Source organism: Camellia sinensis, chromosome 13 (genome assembly GCF_055761805.1).
Source record: "Camellia sinensis isolate YWXY chromosome 13, ASM5576180v1, whole genome shotgun sequence".
Classification (NCBI taxonomy): domain Eukaryota; kingdom Viridiplantae; phylum Streptophyta; class Magnoliopsida; order Ericales; family Theaceae; genus Camellia; species Camellia sinensis.
The window spans coordinates 123,827,924-123,846,551 of record NC_138973.1 but is presented as its reverse complement, the minus strand read 5'-3'; the positions used below and the strand labels follow the sequence as shown (position 1 = coordinate 123,846,551).

Sequence of the window (18,628 nt, the reverse complement as noted above, 5' to 3'; positions counted from 1 at the left end):
AACTACTAGGAATATGTATATATATAATTCCAAGTTTGCAAGTAAGGTAAGAATAAATCAAGGATTTGATCAAACAAATTCCTTGAATTATGAATCAGTCAAAATCCCTTGAATTATGAAATGACTAGTTATTTGCTTAGTTACAGTTAATTACAAAAGGAAATGAATCTTACAAAAAATCAATGAGAGGAAAAAAAAAAGCATATATATATATATATTGTATTAGCTCACACGTACACCCAGCCTAAGTCTAAATCCAACACGCGTGCGTGTATATATATATATATATGAACTTCACACATATCGCCCAAAGCCTACATAGGCTCCCCCTACATCCTTGGCCCTTACCCTATAACAAAGGTCTACATATAAAAGGTGTAAGAAAACTAATAAGAAATCAATGTGGGACAAGGAACAAGAAGGAAATTTTGAAGCACTTCCAACATATATATATATATATGTGTGTGTGTGTGTGTGTGTGTGTGTGTGTGTGTGTGTCTGTGACATTTGGATAAATAGATGAACAAATTAATGACATTTGGACAGACAAATAGGTAGGATTTGGACAATGTGTCTTTTTAGAAAAATAGATATTATTTTAACTAAAACAGACTAAAACTTGGACATATTGGTCTAAAAGTTTAAAAATGAACATGTGGCCAAAGTTCCCCATAAACAATAATAGCTTCTGTCCATAAAAAATTCAAGCTATTATACACTACATTTATTTATTTAACAGGTACTTCCCTGATGGCATTGACATATATTTTGACAATGTGGGAGGTGATATGCTTGAAGCTGCAGTTTTCAACATGAACACATTTGGTAGAGTTGCAGTTTGTGGGGTAATCTCCGAGTACACAAACGTCGCAAAACGAGCTGCACCAGACATGCTTGATGTTATTTATAAGAGAATCACTATCCAAGGCTTCTTAGCCGCCGATCAAATGAATGTTTATGCAGATTTCCTCTCAACAACTGCTGATCACCTTCGCAATGGGAAAATGGAGGTGCTCGAGGACATTTCACATGGCGTGGAAAGCATTCCAACCGCTTTTATGGCACTTTTTAGCGGTGATAACATTGGAAAAACGATTGTTCAAATCATAGCAGATGTTTAGAACTCATTTTGCATATTAGATGTTTTCCTTCCCATTGATTTAGAGAACATTTTGATAAAAATTTCTTAAAGTTCTATAGAATTTTGAGATGTTTTCCTTCACACTTATCTTACAAGTTGATATCCAAATAATTGACAAATTTGAAGTGATATTATCTTCGCATATTTAACCATTGTTTGTCCTAGATCTTACATCTGTAATTACTTAAAGGCGCATGTAGATTGAGAAATTTGAGAGAAAATGAAAGAAATGAATAGAAAGAGAACTTTTATTACTTGTTAGAATGATTAAGGGGAAAAAATGTTTCAATTGGTTAAATAAATAGCAACATAGGAATAATTTGCCTTTATAAGTATGTCTTGGGAAAAGTAGTGGTGTTCTTGGAGGCATGGCCAAGTCTTCTTTTCTAAAGACGGCAAATGAGGGATATGTTCCTTTGAATAAGAATGGGACTATGGGAAAGTTAGGGATCACACCTTTGCGTAGGAAGGAAAATCGAAAGAAGCGCAAAGAAAAATTTGCAATTAACAAATTTCAAATAGGATTTGGCTTCTCTTCAGTTGAACTTTCAACTGAACCAAATAGTTGAGGTTTCTTATTGGTAAGAATCATTAAACGGAGGTTTCTTATAAGTAAGAGTTTATGAAAGTATGACCCAATTAAATTTTTTCAAATATTCTTATCAATAAGAGTCTTCCATTTAATGACTGTTACCGGTAAGAAACCTTCATTTAATGATTCTTACCGACAAAAAATCTCAACTATCTAGTCCAGTTGAAAGTTCAATTGGAGAGAAGCCATTTCATTTCAAATAATATTATGTGGGCATATTTTGTTAGAACAATCTTCTGTGTAAAATAAATAATGTGAAACCAAATCAAACAAATAAAAATAAATTACTTACAGAATTTATTTATCGAACTGAATAAGTACAAAAAGATCAAGTCTAGTATGTGACACTTTGTCCTTAAGACAGATTCACCCCACTTTGGTGCTTACGGATGAATGGCGTCTATCTCTCAGGATACAATGATCTACACGGATTATATTAGCAGTAAAAACAATCTATTTCGGTGAATTAGAACCTGTGTTCTATACTCTTAAATATTTCTCTAAAAACTAAAATGAAGAATAATGCAAAGAAAGAGCAAAATCGGGAAGACAATTGAATTTTTTTCCTTTTTTTTTTTTTTGGATGAAGAACACTGCTAGAATGATCCAGTATTTATAGGCAAGAAAGTGACCTTTGGACAGATCCGAACATATATAATTTGAATGAACAGGTGCAAAATTCAATTTGAATAGATGCAGAACTCAAACTATGACAGTTTGAATCTATTTGAACCAAAACTGAATCTGTCTGATACTAGAAATTTTCAATTTGTTAGAACAGTTTAATTTAGACGAGAGGAGGTAAAAAAATGGACATAAAATGAAATTCAATTTTTCACACAAAATTGGAATTAATTTCATTTAGAAAATATTTTTCCTGTAAGAATATCTAGAAAAAATTCAAATCAATTTGTCCAAAAAATTAATATTAGAACTGACCCGACCCACAACCCACACCCGCACCCGGCACAGCTTAGCCGGACGGTAGCGTGTGTGCGTGTGTAGTGGTTTGTGCCAAAGGCCACTTTGACCATAATGCCTCCCTTCTACAAACATGGGGTGCCCCTTGGGGCCCAACCCAAGTGTTGCAACCTATAATTTATATACACACATAAGTTCTCTTAAGTTTTCAATGTGGGACTACCATTACAAAGAAACCCACATTTACTTCTTTAATTGTTCATTCTACGAACTCAAAAATGACGTCAACTTTCCATTCACTCATAAATGATTTTAACGAACCATCTTCACCGTATGACTTGCCATGCGACAAGAAACACGTCACCTCTTTGGACCCACCCCAAAAGACGTGTGGGACCCACTCAAATTTGGGCTCAAAGTTGGCCCAAAATAAGCCTATAAAACCATAAATTCCAACAATCCCCCACATGAATAGAATTTGATAGAGAGAAAATGTAATAACATGATCTAATTACAGAGAGTACAGAAATTGAAAATATTCTGCAAAGGATAAGTAGCTTTTGGCTTTGAACCTTTCCTTGTGAGACACTATCAGATTTACTAGCTAACCAATGAATATGATGTCTTGAACTGTTCAGCCATTTATGTAAACCAAGACAATAAAACTCACACAGTATATCACCAAACACAGTTTAGTTCTCAATATTGTATTCATTTTAGCCCTGAACAACCTGGTCTTTCATGAGTGCTCTGGAGAATTGTAGCCCTTCACAAATCTCATAGAACCAGCCCAGTTCACACTCATATAGGTGATTCTTATGAAAAGTATCCTATCATACTCCACTAGGTATTCCTAGATAGAAGAATCATTAAAAGTATTACTTAACCTAAAACATTGCAGATATCACTATTTCATCATAGAAATGGGTAGAAGTTTGACACTCTAGTGGATCCTTATGAGTCATACACAACTCGGTTGTCCCGTTGAACCTAGATCTTGAGATCTCCAATCAACTAGGTTGGGTTGCTGTTATGGTAACTCTTATTTAATAGGCTTAAGTCTCATTCCCCTCGATAAATTCTCAACTAACTCTCTTGCTAACCCTTTGGTTAGTGCATCCGCTATGTTGTCTTTAGACTTCACATATTCAATGGAAATAATTCCATTAGAGAGTAGTTGTCTCATGGTGTTATGTCGAAGACGAATGTGTCGTGACTTACCGTTATATTTATGACTTTGTGCTCTACCTATTGCTAATTGACTATCACAATGAATGCAAATAGCAGGCATTGGTTTTGGCCGCATTGGAATATCTTCAAGGAAATGACGAAGCCATTCTACCTCTTCTCTAGCTTTATCTAAAGTTATGAATTCTGATTCCATAGTAAACCTAGCAATGCAAGTCTGTTTGGAAGATTTTCAAGATACAGCTGCCCCACCACTACTACAAATACAGATAAAGATCACACTTTTTTTGTGTGATGTACATTTTTAATCACACCTTTTAAGTTTTATTAAAGTGTGATCTTTGGGAGTGTGATTAAAAGGGGTCATTTTTAATCACACTTTTTAAGTGTCATTAAAAAATGATTTCATCACATCTTTCAAGTGTGATTAATAATATTTAGATCACATCTTTTAAGTGTGATGAAAAACATTTAGATTGCATCTTTTAAGTGTGATTAAAAGTATTTAGATCACATCCTTTAAGTGTGATTAAAAATATTTAGACCATATCTTTTAAGTGTGATTAAAAACATTTAGATTACATCAAGTGTGATTAATAACATTTAGATCACATCTTTTAAGTGTGATTACTAACTAATAAAACCTGTGATAAAAAAAAAAAAAAAAGAATTCGACATATTTGAAAAATAATCAATATTATTTTTGTATGCGCATTTGAAGAATGTAATACACACTATATACTATATTTTGAATCACAACCATATATTGAATGGAATAACGTCATATATTTCATAAATGAAAATTAAATGTTCAAAAGTATATAGAAAGGAATTAATAAAAAGTTTTCAACTATGATTACATATATTAAAAAATGAAAAAAAAAACTTGAAAAAACTAAGTTTGAATTCTTTGACCATATTTTGCATCTGTCGATGAAATTTCTGACCTGAAAAAATAAAAACACAAATTAATTCAGAAACTACTAGAAGCATATGAATAAACTTACTATTTTTGTAGAGACTGTTCTTCTCTTACAAAAGACAAAATCAGACATTTTCTCATCACACTGACTCTTCATCCCCTGCATCAATAGAAAAGGAATAACGACTTTGATTGTTACTAGTATAAAATGTTTGTATTACCATATATAAATATGGCATATACACAGAATCAATAAATCCAAAATGAAAATCTTCAATGTATGGCCGAATATTTTAAAGTCATAAAACCAAATATATATAGAATCAACAAATCCAAAATTATAAACCATACATAACAAAAAGAGTTCCCTCTCTCTCTCTTTCTCTCTCTCTCTCTCTTCATTTCTCACCAAATCACTCTAAACAGAGTGTAATTTTTTGAATTCAACTTTTGGCAAACAAGAACTCAACTTAACTCGACTCCATTGATTAATAATCCAACTAATTTGAAATTAAAAATAAATAAATAAAAGAAAAAAGAACTGCATAATTGGTTCACTCTCCAATTATGAAATAACAAAAATGAGCAAGTTACTGGATTTGGATTTATCAATATTACCCTCACTCTTTATATGAAGACTGGTTTCCCTGTAGCCTATGGAGCATGATTGAACAGTATATATAAACACATTTGTAAATCATAGTCTTGAAAAGATTTTATCAAAAAATTATTATGGCAACACATCAACAGAGAGAGTAAACTAAACTAAATCCCAACAAAAATTAAAGCTCGGATCAAGGTAGAGAAAGAAAAACAATTAATATACCAAGTCAAGATGGGTCAACTCCAAAAGAACAAACAAATGAACAATCCCCCACAGTTCTAATATTTGAGTGTTGAGCAATTCCACCAAGATTTTAACAATTATGTGCTGGTGTATCTGTTTTCAAATAAGAAAAAATATAAATAGAGAGTGGATAGAAAGAGAAGAAAGAGATGAAATGATGAAAGAGAAAAAAAAATATATAAAAAGGGATAAATCACACCCTAATGAAAAAGCAATCACGATCAACAATTTATAGCTAGTTTAAAAATCTCGTTTCACCATATGTAGAGGAATATCTTTTCATAAAATTGATACCATCAGGCGACACTAAGTTATATGCTAGCAAGAGAAAATGCATAATCATTTATGTAAAAAATACAAACAAATAAAAATTGAAGGCATATAAAGTTCTCAGTTTAAATTCAGAGAACAGAAGGAAACTTGAGATAAAAAGGAAGTAGTCTACTTATATTTCAAATTTCATCAGAGAGAGAGAGGAAGAGACTTGAATTGAGTCCATACCTTGCTACTAATTTTTCTCCTAAAACACACCTGTTGGAGTGACTACTTGCTTCTCAGTAAAAGGCAAATGGCCAAGTCCATGCTCCACCACCTGAAAATCAAAAACAATAAAAGCAATGATGATTGGTAAGATTTAACATTTTTATTCTATTAACCTTTTGTAAATCAATGAAATTTGGATAAGCTAGTTGGTTGAAAGTACCAGACAAATAAGCCAATCCAAATAAAATACCAAATCATGCTTTGATATATAACGATCTCGAATTAGCGTATGCATACCTCTTATCTGCAGCATGGGTCTCCAGTATGATCATAACTACAACTCAAGATAAATATTCGCAATTGAATCACAGGGAATGAAAAAAATGTTAACAATATAACCATTCCTTTATGTCGATATGAATTCCCTATATGCAACAGCACTCTAATGTTAACTAACTGGTTTGTTGTTGTTACTGTTCACTATCCCCAAAAAATTATTTATACAATGTGCCACCATCCCAGAAGCAGAAACCACATCTTAGTTGTAAAGCGGCGGCTCACAATTAAAAAGTTGTAGCTCAACCTTACTTGAGGTCAGTTTTTGTATCTATCCAAGATTTAATTTTTTTTGTATCCCCCCTTCTCTCAAAAGTTTGTCAAGATCACTGATCAATAAGATTTTGGATGATTACCCATAAAAAGATGGTCCCCCCCCCCTCCTCTCCAAAAAAAAAAGGGTTAAGACCACCAGGGGCAATGAAAATAATAATAATAAAAAATCAAGATGATACAAAAAGGTGTACCTAGAATGTTGATTTAATAACATAAACATTTGAATATATTTTGCAAAGGTTATGCTAAGCAAGTTTTGTGCGGATATTTTGGACAATTAAAACAACAAAGAAAGCAAAAAGAAGAGACCAAGAACCAACAAAACCATAAACCGGCTGCAAACAGAAGCTAGCCAGCATGGCAAAAGAAAAAACAGTACAACAGACCAGCAGAAACAGCGAGTCGGCAGCACCAACAGGCCGACAGCACATAGCAACACCAGCACACAGCAAAATATAGTAGGCCAGCAGAACAGCACAGCAGAACAAACGGCACAACAAAATTGCATCAGTAAGGCAACACAACATGAAGCTATGTTTATATGCATGATCATCATATAGAAATGCTAGAACTACAGTTTGCAAGGAGGCATGGTGTCTATGGCCGTCAAAAGGAAGCTATCTACAATGAACATGCGCAGAGCTAATACACAAAAAAATAAAAGTAGGGCAATTGGTCATCCTAAAAGAGTGAAGTTGATCTAATCCTCGGTTGGAGAAGATAACATGGCAAAGGCATAACTGAGCCAATTAACTTTCTTCTTTTAACTCATAATAACATTGTCTATGTGATTCAGTGACAACGACTGCTTAGGTTAGCTACTGGATAAGAGCATTACTATCTGACACATTGACTTGATCTCTGCTTGTTCCAGCTCACTTTCATATGAGTTTCTTTTGTCATACATGTCATATGTATGCCAACATTGACACATTTGACACATCTGCTATTATCTGTGTTAGATATGATTTGGACATTAATTTGGATAAGCTTTCTTTGTTTTTTTTTTATGTTTTTTTTTTTTTTCTTAATTCAAAATCTTGGATAAGTGAATGATATAATTACAGGTCTGAAGGGAGCACAAACCATGTGTACAAAATTGGTACAACAAAAAGCCTGTATGAGTCATATGACCTATATACATCAACTAGAGAATCCAAACTCTCTAAAAAATAAATTAAATTGTCTAGTGAAGGATTTACTGCTCTTGTTGTCACCCAACTACACAGAAAACTCAAAAACTGGCCTTTCAATTGATGAATAGACTCCTCAATGTTATCAAAAGAATGCCAATTCATCTCCTGTGTACATTACATTAAGAAAAATACATGTCTTCTGATAAATCTCTCGTTTTCTGAAGGCTGCCTCTTGAGCAAGCATAACTATCTTGGGCTTTAGTATGGAAGGCTAGTACACAATTAGAAAAATTGAATAGTACCTTCAAAAGTGAACCTATAGCTACATAAGTTTAGGAGCCTTTTCCATTGGAAAGTGGGTCAAACTGAAGATGCCTCTTGGGGCATGCTACAGTTTTGAAGAACTTTTTTTAAAACTTCTATGAGCTTAAAATTATGCTTAGTGTTGTTTGCTCTTTTGGGGAATAATATTATTGAATTGGTTTCTTCTGGGAACCTACCTTGGTTTCCACTAAACCCCTAGAGGTGTAGAAGAATGGCTTTGTATTCTTTTCTCCATCGATGAGACAAAGCTGGAAAAACAAATAAAATAAATTAAAAAAGAAGAAGAAGAAATTTTTTGTATTGGTAACCTATCTACAAGATAGTGCTTGTGCGTGTTGGCATCTTTTATTTTTCCTTTCTCCATCTCAAATAAAATTTACCTTCTTTGTTGATTTTTTGTTTTTCCTCTCTCTTGTTATGTGATATGCTATAGTTATGTTGTGTAGTCAAATAATTTGATTTGTAAAAAAGATTATCCTGAGTAAACGTGGTGGCTATGTTAGTATTTTGAGTTCAGTGAAGCCTGACAATCGGTTTGTAACAGAACTTACCGGAACAAGGTTGCCACCACAAAGTTGGTACCATGGCCCATAAAGATAAGATTTTGTGAGCCTAATACTGCTACCAATCAAACTAAATCTCCTCCAAGGTTAGCCCTGGTTCTTTGTATCATTTTTTGACTTCTTTTTTCTAACGTCTTGAATATATAGGCTATTTTTAGGTGTACATGTATATGTCCACACATTTGCACCTCATTGGAACACAATTATTTTTGTTGCAGTTTGAGGTATTGGTTTAGAGCAAAAGGAAAACTTTCGGATGACCAGGCTTTGCATAGGTATGAAACTTCTTTCTAGTAGTTGTTCCTCATGAGCTATGTTTTCATGGAAGAAGTTGAGCAGAATGAACATTAGTGAATCATGATAACAGCTTGTGCTTTATTTTAACTTTCAAATTATGTTTTATGTGATATATATATGTACATCTTCATAGAACGATCTCTTTATAATGGCCTTTCAGAAGTGATGGTTCTTCCTTACATATGTTGAGTATTTTATTTATTCCTACTATATATTGTGAATTATCTTAAAGTTACTCATCCTAATGGCTGAGGACACATAGTATGTCAAGTGGTTATTGAATCAAGCTCAATGTTACCTTGACTCCACAAATTTTGGTTTTAAAGTATGTCTTTTTGAACTTTTGTGCAAATATTGGTCAGTATGAATTTCTCTTAGAGCAGTTCTAGAGACATTTTCATGGATTATATTATAGGCCTTCAGGCACTAGCTCTAAACTATCATTATATCCTATGAAGCATGGACACTCCAAAATTGATGCCGTAGCAGTGTCCGACACGCGGACACGCCGGGGACACGGGGACACGCCGTGGACACGTATGGGACACGCCAGATGGCGTGTCCCTTTAATTTAATGATTTTTTTGGAAGGGGACACGGCAGGGACACGGAGGGGACACGCGTGTCCATTTCTGGACACGCCATGGGACACGGCGGGGCTCGTTTTTGAATTTTTTATATTTATTTGGGGCCAAAGTATAATATTTATAAAGTAAAAAAAAAGGCCCTAATCGAAACTGAGTAAAGGAGAAAAATTAACCTTCTCTCTCAGTCGAAGCCCTCTCTCTCAGTCGAAGCCCGATCGAAGCTCTGTCTCTCAGTCACAGTCCTCCGACGTCGATCGCAACCTCCGACGTCGATCGCAGCCTCCGACGTCGATCGAAGCCCTCTGACGTCGATCGCAGCCCTCTGACGTCGATCGATCGCAGCCCTCAGTCCCTGCTCCAGTCGTCTTCGAAGGTAAGCCCGTCTCTCGCTCTCTCTTTCGCCTGTTTCCTCTTTCGCTCTCTCTCTCTCTCTCTCAGCTTTCGACTGAGATGAGATGAGATTGAGTTTTATTTTTATTTTTTTTATTTTTTTTTACGTTTATATATGTTATTACTTTTTTTATTTATTTTTTATTTTGATACTCTTTTTTTATTTATTTTTTATTTTGATATATATTAATAAGCCTCTTTTTATATATATATATATATTATATGTAAGACTCTTTTTTATTTTTATTTTTATTTGTTTATATGTTTATATATATATATATATATGTAAGAACTTTTTTTTTTAATTATATGTTTATATATATGTATATATATATAACTGTATTTAAATTCTATTTTTTTTTATTTAAACTCTTTATTTAGATGAGGCTGTTTTTTTTAATTATATGTTTAAATTTTGTTTTATTTAAATTCTATTTAAGCTCTTTTTTTTGTTTTTTTTTTTTATTTTTTTATTTATCCTTCTAATGTTAATGTTAATTTATAGGAAAAATGTCTAGTTCAAATTCTGCCAATAACACACCATCTGCCTTTGATGCTGAAGATGATAAGCCACTGTGGAAATATGTGACTAGATTAGAAAAATCTGGTGCAAAGGGGGGAAATTATACTTTTCAATGTAACTTTTGTCGGGTTACACGTAAAGGTTCATACACTAGGGTAAAAGCCCATTTGATGCAAATTAAAAATCAGGGTATAGAAGTGTGTCCAAAAGTAACAAGTAAGGATAAAGCAGATTTTGAGAGAGCAATTGCAGAAGCAGAGTTGAAATTGAAAAACTCTAGGTTGAAGAAAGTCCCATTGCCTCCTCCTAGTTCAAGTGCATCATTAGGTTTATGTTTTAATGAACCAGAGGAGATATATGGATCAAAAAGGAAGAGGTCAACTGCTTTAGGGAGTGGAAGTAGTAGTAACCCTGTTATGAAAGCATTTAACATTGGGGCTCGAGAACGACTAAATAGTGAGATAGCTAGAATGTTTTATTCAGCAGGCTTGCCATTTCATTTGGCAAGAAATCCTTACTATGTTAGTGCATTTACTTTTGCTGCAAATAACAACATACAAGGGTATGTACCACCTGGGTATAACATGTTGAGAACTACATTGCTTCAAAAACAAAGGATAAACATTGATAGGTTGTTAGATCCTATTCGAGGCTCATGGAAAGAGAAGAGGGTAAGTATAGTCAGTGATGGATGGAGTGATTCCCAACGAAGGCCATTAATAAATTTTATGGCTGTTACCGGAGGTGGGCCTATGTTTCTTAAAGCGGTTGATTGTTCAGGGGAAACAAAGGACAAATATTTTATTTCCAACTTGATGAAGGAAGTAATTATGGAGGTTGGGCCTAAAAATGTGGTTCAAGTCATTACAGATAATGCCGCAAATTGCAAGGCAGCCGGGCACCTAATTGAAGCACAATTTCCTCACATCTTTTGGACTCCTTGTGTTGTGCACACCCTCAATCTTGCCTTGAAGAATATTTGTGCTGCCAAGAATGTGGAAAATAATTCAGTCGCATTTGAAGAGTGTAATTGGATTAGTGAGATTGTGGGTGATGTGATGATGATCAAGAATTTTATTTGTAATCATTCCATGAGGTTGGCAATGTACAATGAGTTTGTGAGTTTGAAACTTCTTTCAGTTGCCGAGACACGCTTTGCTTCTTCTATTGTCATGCTTAAGAGGGTCAAGTTGATAAAGCAAGGTCTCCAAACAATGGTAATCAGTGACAAATGGAGTTGTTATAGGGATGATGATATTGGCAAGGCCAAGTTTGTGAAGGATAAGTTATTGGATGACTTTTGGTGGGATCAAGTTGACTACATACTTTCCTTTACTGCTCCTATTTATGACATGATTAGAGTTTGTGACACCGATAGACCTTCTCTTCACTTAGTATATGACATGTGGGATACAATGACAGAAAAAGTGAAGATGGTGATATATAAGCATGAAGGAAAGCGACTAGAAGATGAGTCTACATTCTATAATGTAGTACATCAGATTCTTGTAGACCGGTGGAACAAGAACAACACACCACTTCATTGCTTGGCACACTCATTGAATCCAAGGTGATTACAACACAATTTACTATTTTTATTAATTTAAGTTTAATATTATTCTTTCACATTTATAATGAGTAGTACTTTTTTTTCATTTTAGGTATTATAGTGATGTGTGGCTTCATGAGGATCCAAGCCGAGTTCCCCCACATAGGGATGAGGAGGTTTGTCTTGAGAGAAAAAAGTGCTTGAAAAGGTTCTTTGATGATCCAATGGAGCGCACTAAAGCAAATTTGGAGTATGCTAAGTTCTCAACAAAAGAGGGGCCATTTGCTGACATTGATTCCATTGGAGATAGATGTGATATGGATCCTCATAGTTGGTGGGTTGTTCATGGTGCATCTGCACCCACTCTTCAATCTTTGGCTTTAAGGCTACTTGTGCAACCTTCTTCTTCATCATGTGCTAAGAGGAATTGGAGTATATACTCTTTTATCCATTCAATGAGAAGAAACAAGATGACACCCCAACGTGCAGAGGACTTGGTTTTTGTTCATAGCAACCTCCGTCTTTTATCAAGGAGAACCCCACAATACCATGAAGGAGAGACCAAGTTATGGGATATTGCGGGCGACACATTTGATTCATTTGATGATGTTGGAATGCTTGAGGTTCCAAATCTGTCACTTGATGAACCTGAGATGGAGGTTGTGTTGTTTACAGATGATGGAGGTGCAAACGAAGAAAAAGGTGGTGATGCTAATGATGATGAAGACGTGCAAGAAATTGGATCTACTTGAAGTTTTGAAAGGCCTACTTTTTTTCTTTTTCTTTTTTTTCTTCTTCTTTGTCTCTTATTTAGTGTTTTTGTGAAGAATATTGTTGGATGTTTTCCCCTTATATTTATTGTTGGATGTTGGATGTTGAATCTTTTGCCTCTCTTATATTTATTGAATTAATGGTACTATATTAGTGTTTGTTAATTTTGATTTAGAATGAATGTAATACGAATCTACATAACACATAAAAATATATATATATATATAAAAATCGCCGTGTCCCCTGCCGTGTCCGTGTCCCCATTTTTTGAAAATTGCCGTGTCCCGTGTCCGTATCCGTGTCCGTGTCCGTGTCCGTGTCAGTGTCCGTGCTTCATAGATTATATCTGCCACATCAACAGGTGTTTAGCAAAACTTAGGGCTGGGAAAATTAAGGTTATAAGGGTAGAAATGGCAAAACATTATGTATTGAAACTAAAATCCAGAAAGATTTTCATAACTGTGATGGTCTAGATAAAAGTCCATTTATCTTGTTTGTTTCTATGTGATAATTATGTTATATCATGTGATTGACTACAAATGTGTAGCAGCATATACTTCAGATCTAATATTTCTTTCTGTGAGTTTGAATCCTTACCGGAAGAAGAATTTAAAAACAACTTCTATCAGTTTAGATCATGCGTAAGTATACATGTCCTTTTTCTCTGTTATTAATTCTATCATTACAATTTTACACACATATTTACTTCCTGTGAAAATCAGTTTAGCTAGTAGGAAAAATATCTTACGACTACCCACTTGGTTGCATTACTACAAACATTCCAGATTTGCAACCGACTAAAAGAGCAGAATCGAGATTGCAGCTTTGGCTATATATGTCTATTATTTTTAAGTTATTTAGTCAAATATCATTATAAAAAAACTAAAAACAAAAAACCACCTTTACTAACTGCCGAGTGTTTTTTAATGGTCATGGAAATTGTGATGTCAAGTACACATAAAACTCTATAGTACAACTCATAAACTAATAATGGGGCTTCTAGTTATTATTTAACTCAATAGTCTATGGTTGCTATCCTGACTTGTAGAAACACTAACTTAAAAAATTTGAAGTCTCCAATGTATTTTTTCCACCATGAGATCCATATATAGCTAAAACTTGAAATATGTTTCATATCAACCACTATAATACATTGTCTAGATAAAGAGATTGGCTAGAGAGAGAGAATGAAAACCTTAAAATTAGGAGCATTTCTTCTTATATTGATCACACTTCTTGTGACATATTTCTTCTTCAACTCTTTGATCTTGCTTCCATGTTCTCAACTCAAAGTTTTGTGGCTGCTATCAAAAGGTTGGCTGAAGACCAACATGGATCCAATTTGCGTGTGCCTAAGCTATTATGATTAAATGTTGCCCCACCCAAAACCCAGTTTTTTGGCTGGTTCGCTTGGTAATGGAGGGTGAAAACAGCTGACTATTTGCAAAAAAAAATGGTGCTCTAGTAATGTCTGCCCTTTTTGTAAAAGTGAAGCTGAATCTAGCAACCATGTTCTGTTACAATGCTCTAAAGTGTGGAAGATATGGTCTGAGCTACTAAATTGGTGGGGATTTCAGTGGGCACAACAGCTGCAAAAACAGCTCTACAGTAACAACAGCAACTAAGTGCAGCAGCAGCAAAAGCACTAAATTGGTGGGGTTTATGGTGCCTATGTTACGTGTTAAGATACATAAAATATCAATGTACAATTGAATGCTCGACTACTTTAAAACATTTAACTGGGAGGGGGGGACCAATTTGGTCCATGCCTTGGTTACTTAGGCTCCATACATTAAGAAAAGGAAATCATCTACTAAATAGAATTTATCTAAATTATGGTAATGTTTGTCTCCCTCTCAATATATAAAGTATATTTTAAGGTCTTTGGGTGAAGGATTTGATTCCCTTTTCAGTCAAGTACATCCAGTTGCTAAGACAATTTTCTCCAACTCTCTGTTTTAAAAAAGAAGATTAGAATCCATCTTCAACAGCCACAAAACACAGTATTATTTTAATTAACACAACCAAAATAGAAAAATACCTCTGTATACCATCTCGTCATTCCTCCTTTGGAAAGAGCACACCAGATATAGATGTCACTTTATCAAAGAAATCAAATTCTCTTCGAAACACATCAATAGCCTTGGGAGTGAATCCATCAATTATTTGTTGCCTAACAATAGGCAATAGCTCTAGAAATGAACTATTCTGAAAATAACAAGGATACATCCAAGTGATTAAGCAAAGAGTCAAAAAAACTCAAGCAGTGAAAATGTTTCCTGTGATTATATAAAATCACAATTTACTGTCATAAGATCATGCAAATTATGCACACCAGTAGAACAAAACTCCAACAATAGATATATATATAGCCAAGATCCATCCCCTAAACATGCAGGTATATTGGTACACATGAGTTGCATTATACTATGTTTTCAAGAAAGAAATGTCATGACCGTATTATTGCCGATGGTATCTATGGTGGAGTTTTGAAAGACTTGAGAGCAAGGTTAAAAACAAAAATGACGTTGCATTTTGAGGCAATAACTCTCTACTTCCACTAGAAGCGTTCTTTTTGGCTTTCTTTTGTTGTCTTTTCTGCTACAAAACAACAAAGTGCATCTATTATGTTATCCAAAATGACACATACCACACAAATGTCATTCAGGGGTTAAAATCGCTGGACTATAAAAGTAGAAAAACAAGTCTTTACCAATCAGCCCAAGCAATCAGCTTCATACGACTAGGTAAAGAATGAAAGTGAATAATTTGACAGTACTAGTAGCTTCAAAATTTACACTAACTAAATTCACATTAGAACATCTCCAATCCGTCATCAAGTTTAAATTTGATGAAAATTTTGGTGAAAATGAGATCCAATCCATTCATCAAGGTCATGAAAGCTACAAATAATTTCTCCAAACAATTAGGGTATGTTTGGTTTGTGTTTGTAGAGTAGTTTTTGAAAACTTGTTTGGTTTGCCTTTTTTCAGAAATGGTTTTGGAAATTTTTTTTGGGGAGAGAGTTTTAAAAAAAGTGATTGATTTGATGTGTATGAGAGAGAGAGTGATTTTGGAAAGTAGGTAACCAAACAAAATTTTGAGATTTTTTTTGGAAAAATTTGTTTGGTTTGATTACTCTTGAAAATTTGTTTGTAGAGAATTTTTCCCAAAATTTTTTCAGAAAAACAAACCAAACAAGGCCTTAATGTCCAATTTGTTAAGGCTCATGAAGAACCACCACAACTCCAATTACTTATTTATGTTTATTCAAAAAATTATACAGATTGGAAAAGTTAACATACAAATGGCCTCATATTTGTTTAGAATCATCTGGTTCCAAAAGCCACCGCCATCCTGAAGCATGTGACACATGCAATACATCTAACACGGTGCCTAACTTACAATTCAAATAAAACATAGATTATGTTGGCACCAGTAAAGGATTAATTTTACAGAATAACACCTCTATTTACAACTTCAAGTACACCCATTCATAAGTCCATGGTAAGTTATGCCCAAAATAAACAAAAAAATATGGGCCAACACCCAAAATTGAATCTAAAAATAAATTAATCAACAAGATGTATAGATAATCAACTACTAACTACAGCTTGTCCAGTTGGCCAAAACACCAGAACCAAAGTAGGAGGTCAAGGGTTTAATTCTATGCAAGATTTCCTCTTCCCCCATGCTATGGCCTCCGATGTACCCAAAAGAAAAGGAGAAAAAAAGAATAATGAATAAATATTTTTTGGATAGACAAACCTTCGCAAATCCTTCATCTTTCCCTGATTCTGATACTGTCTCACCCTGTTTATGGCAAACAGATAGTCACTATTAAGCTAAAACATGTTTGACATTAGAAGCACATTATCTTAAAAATGCATTTGCTTTCATCAATATAATAAGAAAGAGCAGCCATTTATTCAATTACATGACTAAAGCAAAAATTTCCAAACCTGTAAATGCCATATCAGAATATGAGCAAATATATCACAAAAGGGGCATAAAAAACAGAGAACTCGCCAGAAATTTCAAAAGGCTTTTGATTTCAAAAGACAAATTTGAGTGAGTAACTTCAATGGTGGTTCGGAGCTATGATGAAGAAAACAAATTAGGGCATCGTTTCATAAACCTATGCTATTTGTGAAAATCAATTGTTGGGAATGGAAAGAGTCGTGCTCTCTCATCAATCGTGGGTAGAATAGGCGCGAATTTGGAAATAATATTTTATATAAAAATTAAATTGAAATATTTTATACAATCACTTATTTAGGGAGTGTGATTAAAAATATATATATAATCACACTTATTTAAAAAGTGTGATTAAAAATAAATATTATCCTTAAGTATTATTAATAGTGTATATATGATCACACTTTAATTAGAAGGTGTGATTAAAAATATATATATATATATAATCACACTTAATTGAAAAGTGACATAAAAAATACATATTATCACACTCAATCAAATGAAGTGTGATTAAAATATCAATCTAATTTTTTTTTCACACTTTCAATAAAAGTGAGATATTTTTATTTGTCAAAGTGTGATCTTTAACTATTTTTGTAGTAGTGCACCAAGTGTAAAGATATACTCACTGGTGGATTTTGAGTCTCTAGTATTTGATATTCAATTTGCATCACAGTATCCTTTAAGTACTGCTGGATATCTAGTATAACTTAGCCCAATGTTACGAGTAAATCGGAGATATCTTAGAACCCTTATAATTGCTTTCCAGTGTTCTACTCTTGGATTACTCGTATATCTACTTAATTTACTTACTGCATAAGCTATATCCGAGCGAGTGCAGTTCATCAAGTACATTAAACTTCCAATAGTTTGGGCATACTCTAATTGAGAAATACTTTCATGTACATTATTAGAAAGAAATAAATTAACATCCACAGGTGTTCTAGCAAGATGATCATCATCTTTGCTGAATTTGTCAAGTATTTTCTCAATGCAATGTGATTGTGACAAAGCATAACCTTCTGATGTTTTGATAATTTTCATACCAAGTATTACATCAACAATCCCCATATCTTTCATGTCAAAATGTTTATTCAACATTTTCTTGGTAGTTTTAATCTTGTCATTATTACTACCTATGATGAGCATATTATCCTCATAAAGACATACTATAACATAACCTTTGTTTGTGTTTTTAATATAAACACATTTGTTACATTCATTAATTTTAAATCCATTTGAAATCATTGCCTTGTCAAATTTCTCATGCCATTATTTTGACGCTTGTTTTAAACCATATAATGATTTAACCAATTTACACACTTTCTTTTCTTTTCCTGGAATAGAAAAACCTTTTGGTTGTTCCATGTAAATTTCTTCATCTAACTCACCATTTAAGAAAGTTATTTTCACATCCATCTGATGAATTTCTAGATTGTACAAAGATGCAATGGCAATTAGCATTCTAATGGATGTTATTCTAATAACTGGTGAGTATGTGTCAAAGTAATCAAGACCTTCTTTTTGTCTATATCCTTTGACCACAAGTCTTGCCTTGTATTTTTCAATTGATCCATCTGCTTTCATTTTTCTCTTGAAAATCCACTTGTACCCAAGAGGTTTACAACCTGGTGGCAAATCCACCAATTCCCAAGTGTGATTCTACAAGATGGATTCAACTTCACTATTTATAGCTTCTTTCTACAAAGGAGCCTCAGGACTAGACATAACTTCTTTAAAAGTTAAAGGCTCATTTTCTAACAAAAAAGTTAGAAAATCTAGACCAAAAGATTTTGAGGTTCTAG

At 33.7% G+C, this 18,628-nt stretch overlaps 2 protein-coding genes and 1 long non-coding RNA gene across 4 annotated transcripts in view; 2 read left to right on the top strand and 1 right to left on the bottom strand.

The window, feature by feature from the left end:
- The window catches only part of LOC114282866 (2-alkenal reductase (NADP(+)-dependent)), a 32,489-nt gene extending 31,139 nt beyond the window's left edge, over nt 1-1,350 (top strand). Inside the window, exon 5 of the mRNA XM_028225629.2 lies at nt 740-1,350. Within this exon, the coding sequence (XP_028081430.2) occupies nt 740-1,121 (382 nt within the window). The 3' untranslated portion in view covers nt 1,122-1,350. The remainder of the gene's footprint in view (nt 1-739) is intronic.
- A 3,258-nt stretch (nt 1,351-4,608) lies between these two features.
- Nucleotides 4,609-17,052, bottom strand: LOC114256161 (uncharacterized). 2 transcript variants are annotated; one of them, XR_014349534.1, is made up of 4 exons: nt 16,614-17,052; nt 14,887-15,053; nt 6,143-6,203; nt 4,609-5,704 (listed from the first exon to the last, which is right to left on the bottom strand). It is a non-coding gene; the product is annotated as an uncharacterized LOC114256161 (long non-coding RNA). The 2 variants fall into 2 exon arrangements; XR_014349533.1 differs by lacking the exon at nt 4,609-5,704 and having other exon boundaries at nt 5,730-6,203.
- Nucleotides 9,474-13,184, top strand: LOC114272371 (putative transcriptional regulator tpeD). The gene is made up of 3 exons (XM_082902724.1): nt 9,474-9,985; nt 10,508-12,095; nt 12,187-13,184. Exons 2-3 carry the CDS (start codon nt 10,513-10,515, stop codon nt 12,824-12,826), a joined length of 2,223 nt encoding a protein of 740 aa, XP_082758850.1. The 5' UTR covers nt 9,474-9,985; nt 10,508-10,512; the 3' UTR covers nt 12,827-13,184.
- Nucleotides 17,053-18,628: the final 1,576 nt, after the last annotated feature.